Source organism: Rhinopithecus bieti, unplaced genomic scaffold (genome assembly GCF_001698545.2).
Source record: "Rhinopithecus bieti isolate Rb0 unplaced genomic scaffold, ASM169854v2 scaffold_28055, whole genome shotgun sequence".
Taxonomy (NCBI): domain Eukaryota; kingdom Metazoa; phylum Chordata; class Mammalia; order Primates; family Cercopithecidae; genus Rhinopithecus; species Rhinopithecus bieti.
The window spans coordinates 985,603-990,098 of NW_016812914.1; the positions used below are offsets into that span (position 1 = coordinate 985,603).

The 4,496-nt window shown below is 57.2% G+C and overlaps 1 protein-coding gene across 6 annotated transcripts in view; it reads right to left on the reverse strand.

Moving 5' to 3' along the window:
• UHRF1 (ubiquitin like with PHD and ring finger domains 1) overlaps nucleotides 1–4,496 on the reverse strand; it is a 64,324-nt gene that overhangs the window by 58,628 nt on the left and 1,200 nt on the right. Inside the window, exon 1 of one of the 6 annotated variants that reach the window (XM_017847232.1) lies at nucleotides 2,669–2,909. The exons of 4 other annotated variants lie outside the window; for them this stretch is intronic. In XM_017847232.1, coding sequence (XP_017702721.1) covers nucleotides 2,669–2,850 — 182 coding nt within the window. In that variant the 5' untranslated portion in view covers nucleotides 2,851–2,909. Of the gene's footprint in view, nucleotides 1–2,090; nucleotides 2,306–2,668; nucleotides 2,910–4,496 lie in introns of those variants that run through there. One more of the 6 variants, XM_017847236.1, reaches the window with a different exon arrangement.

The window sequence follows — 4,496 nt, forward strand, 5'->3', positions numbered from 1 at the left end:
TTTTTTTGAGACGGAGTCTCGCTCTGTCGCCCGGGCTGGAGTGCAGTGGTGGGATCTCAGCTCACTGCAACCTCCGCCTCCCAGGTTTACGCCATTCTCCTGCCTCAGCCTCCTGAGTAGCTGGGACTACAGGCACCCACCACCTAGGCCTGCTAGTTTTTTGTATTTTTTAGTAGATACGGGGGTTTCACCGTGTTAGCCAGGATGGTCTTGATCTCCTGACCTCGTGATCCGCCCATCTCGCCCTCCCAAAGTGCTGGGATTACAGGCTTGAGCCACCGCGCCCGGCCGAGAAAATCAAAATTTCTTAAATTTGCTCAGGTTCATAATTGCCCAGCCGGGTGCGGTGGCTCACACCTGTAATCCCAGCACTTTGGGAGGCTGAGGAGGGCTGATCTCTTGTGTCTGGGAGTTTGAGACCAGCCTGGGCAACATAGTGAGACCCTTTCACTACATAACATAAAAATGAATTAGCCAGGCATGGTGTGCACCTGTAGTCCCAGTTACTCAGGAGGCTGATGCAGGAGGATCTCTTGAGCCCAGAAGATCAAGGCTGCAGGGAGCCATGATTGCGCCACTACACTCCAGCCTGGGTGACAGAACGAGACTCTGTCTCAAAAAATAGTAATAATTGCTATTTTAAAACATGAGTAACAAACTATTCCAGGCATCTCAGAAAAAAAAGCTCACAAGCCACTTAGAGCAGGGGTGTCTAATCTTTTGGCTTCCCTGGACCACATTGGAAGAATAATTGTCTTGGGCCACACAGAAAATACACTAACACTGGCCAGGCACAGTGGCTTATGCCTGTAATCCCAGCACTTTGGGAGGCCGAGGCAGGCGGATCACCTGAGGTCAGGAGTTCGAGACCAGCCTGGCCAACATGGTAAAACCCCGTCTCTACTAAAAATACAAAAATTAGCCGGGTGTGGTGGTGTGTGCCTGTAATCCCAGCTACTCAGAAGGCTGAGGCAGGAGAATGATTTGAACCCAGGAGGCGGAGGTTACAGTGAGCCGAGATTGCACCACTGCACTCCAGCCTAAACTCCATCTCAATAAATAAATAAATAAACAAACAACTAACTAACACTAACAATACCTGATGAGCTACAAAAAAAAATTGCAAAAAAATCTCCTAATGTTTTAAGAAAGTTTACGAATTTGTGTTGAGCCATATTCCATCGTGGGCCACATGTGACCTGTGGGTCAGGAGTTGGACACGCTTGACTTGGGGAAAGAAGAGGCCAATGCCCGCAAAAGCTATCACATAAAATAATGCAAGATACAGCCAAGACAAGAAATAAGGCCTGCCAGGCTAGAGAATGGGTACTTCCTAGCCCCTCCTATGATTCAATGTCCCTCCCTCTTAGGTACCAGCCCACGTGCAAATCAGGTGACAGGAATAACTGCTAGAGTGCAAAGGGCCTCAGTTTCCCTGTTGCAAAATGATACATTCTCAGAGGGCATTAAGTCATTCAACAAACTTTTATTGATTCAAGCCCCACCCCACACCCCTGTCTGAGCCAGATCCTGCCTGAGTCATGCAGACATTGGTGGGTACAAAGTTCACTTAGACAAGGTCTCACCCTGGAAGGACTTCCCATCCAACGGGGCAGAGGCAGGCATAAAGAGAAATGTCGACCGGGCGTGGTAGCTCACACCTATAACCCCAGCACTTTGGGAGGTGGAGCGAGGTGGATGGAACATGAGGTCAAGAGTTCAAGACCAGCCTGGCCAAGGTGGTGAAACCCTGTCTCTACTAAAAATACAAAAATTGGCCAGGTGCAGAGGCTCATGCCTATAATCCCAGCACTTTGGGAGGCCGAGATGGGCAGATCACGAGGTCAGGAGATTGAGACCAGCCTGGCTAACACAGTAAAACCCTGTCTCTACTAAAAATACAAAAATTTAGCCAGGCATTGTGGCAGATGCCTGTAGTCCCAGCTACTCGGGAGGCTGAGGCAGGAGAATAGCATGAACCCGGCAGGCGGAGCTTGCAGTGAGCCNGTGCGCGACCGGGCCCGCCCCGCGGTGGCCATGGCAACTGGCCGCCCGTCCCGGCCACCCCACGCGCGCGCCCAGCGACTCACCTCGGCCCCCAACTCCCGGCAGCTCGCGCCGCTCCAGACCCTAGACCCCCGGCGTCCCTCCCGCACTCCCACCGGTCAGCGCGGGTCGCGCCAGCAGCCCACGCCCACCCCCGGGACGACCAAGGGGCCCCAGCTCGTCAAGTCCCGCCCCCCTTCACTTGGGCCGCCTCTTATTGGCTCCGCCGCACCCGGCTGCCCCGCCCCGCTCGCCCCCCATTGGCCCAGATGCGCCCGGGGAGCTCAGGGCGCGCGAAATCGGGCTCGGGCGCGACAATTGAATCGCGGGGAGCCCCGCGCGCAGGCGCGGAGCCTGACATCCTCCCCGGCGGCTCGCCGGGCCCTCCCCCACCCGGTACGCTCGACCCCCAGCCGGGCTCCGGGGACGCAGCGCTGGTCCCGGCTCCAGCCGGGTATGTGTCGGGGAGCGACTCCCGAGGGTTAGGCGGAAGGGGAGGCCCTGGATCCCGGGACAGAGTGAGGGACACGAGTGCGCCCGGGTTGGCCGCGCGGGAAAGTTTTGCAAAGTCCCCGAGCCCCGTGCGCCCGGCCCAGGCTGGCACCCCGAGCTGGCGGCTCACCTCTCTGGTCGCCGCGAACCGCTTGTCTGTCTGCGCGCCCGGCCTGGCTGGGGATAGCTATGAAGCCGCGTGCGTGGCCCGGACCCCGCGCGGACGTGCGTGCGACCCGGAGCGCCCGCTCGGCAAATACTGCCCGCCGCGCTGCCAGCTGCTCTGATTTTTTTCCCGCGAAAACTCGGCATTTGGGAGTTGCGGGGCCGCAGGAGGCCGTGCCGGGGGCGGGCGCCTGCCTCCTGATTGGCCGGCGCTGTGGCGGGAAGCGAGAAAGAGGGTGGGGGGCGCCCCCTCCTCTGTCCACGGCGCCTCCGCCCAGCGGGCCACGGCTCCGCCTAGCCCTGCGCGCTCTGCTGGGCGCGCCCAGCGTGCAAAGGGTCTGCGTGGCAGGGCCTGGTCACCCCCCGCACGTGGGCCCCCCCAGGAGCCTTGGGGACCCCCAGGTTACAGACCCCCTGACCTCTTAAGTCCAAGTCCGTTCGCAGGCCCCCAGTCGCACGCATTGACCAGTAGGTCTAAGAAGGCCGGAATCAATGTGTAAATACTGCGAGGGAATGTGGGGGGCCCCTAGGAGACCACCTGCACCCCGATGGCTCGCCTAATCGCCCCAAGCCCCACTGCCTGGCGTCAGGGCCTGCCAGGGCTCTCCACCCTACCCACCCGCAGGGCTTGTTTGCTGTCTTTTCCCGCCTCGTTTTCCCGCCTTCTCCAGGCTGTCCAGGCGGGCAGGGCTGCCCTGCCCCCTCCGCCCTGTCTATTCCACTCTGACCAGTCCTGGCGGGCACACAAGTGACCTGTGCTGGACACCTACAAAGCAGCCGGACAGGTTGCTCAGAGCTGCAGAACCCAGGGGTGTACGTGGCAGACCCAGTTGGTGGTCTCAGGGAGGAAAAATTCCTATCTGGGGGAGACTGGCAAGAAATGAATAAATAAAGCAGATAATTTGAGATGATTCCTTATAGCAGAGTGACCAGCAGCCATAAGTTGGGAGGCGGGGAAAGAGGATACTCTCTCACTGGGGCCATTGCGGTGGGCCTCTCAGAGAAGATGACATTTGAGCTGGGATCGGAGATGAGACTCCAAGGACAGATGGGTCTAGGAGGGAAGGTCAAACCCAGAGGCCGGAAAAGGCTTAGAGGTGTCCAGGGAGCAGGAAGGGGCTGGTGTGGTTGGAGCCCACTGAGCAAAGGGGAGGGGGAGTTGAGGTCTGAGGGGTGATACGTAATACCTTGAAGGCCACCGGGGAGGACTTTGGTCTTTCTCTTGAGAGCTGTGAGCAGAAAAACGTTGAGTTCCCACTTAGCTTTTTATAGTTTCTTCATCACTCTATTATCTCCTCTATCTGGTCAGTGGGACTTCTGCTATGTCCCTATATAGGAGACAGATCATGGCCCCCAAAGATATGTGTCTCTAGACCCCCACGTCCTCATCCCCAGGATCTGTGAATACAGTGCCTTACACAGCTAAAAGGACTTTGCAACTTTGCAGGTGTGATTCAGTTAATGATTTTGAGTTGGGGAGCGTCGCCTGGGTGATCCAGGTGGGCACAATGTCCTTAAAAGGTCCTAACAAGTGAAAGAGGGATACAAAAAGGTCAAAGTCAAAGGAGATGGGAAAGTGGAAGCAGGCTTTACAATGATCAGGCCGAGGGCTGGGCGCGTGGACTCACACCTGTAATCCCAGCACTTGGGGAGGCCAAGAAAGGCAGATCGCCTGAGATCAGGAGTTCGAGACCAGCCTGACTAACATGGAGAAACCCCGTTTCTACTAAAAATACAAAATTAGGCCGGGCGCGGTGGCTCAAGCCTGTAATCCCAGCACTTTGGGAGGCCGA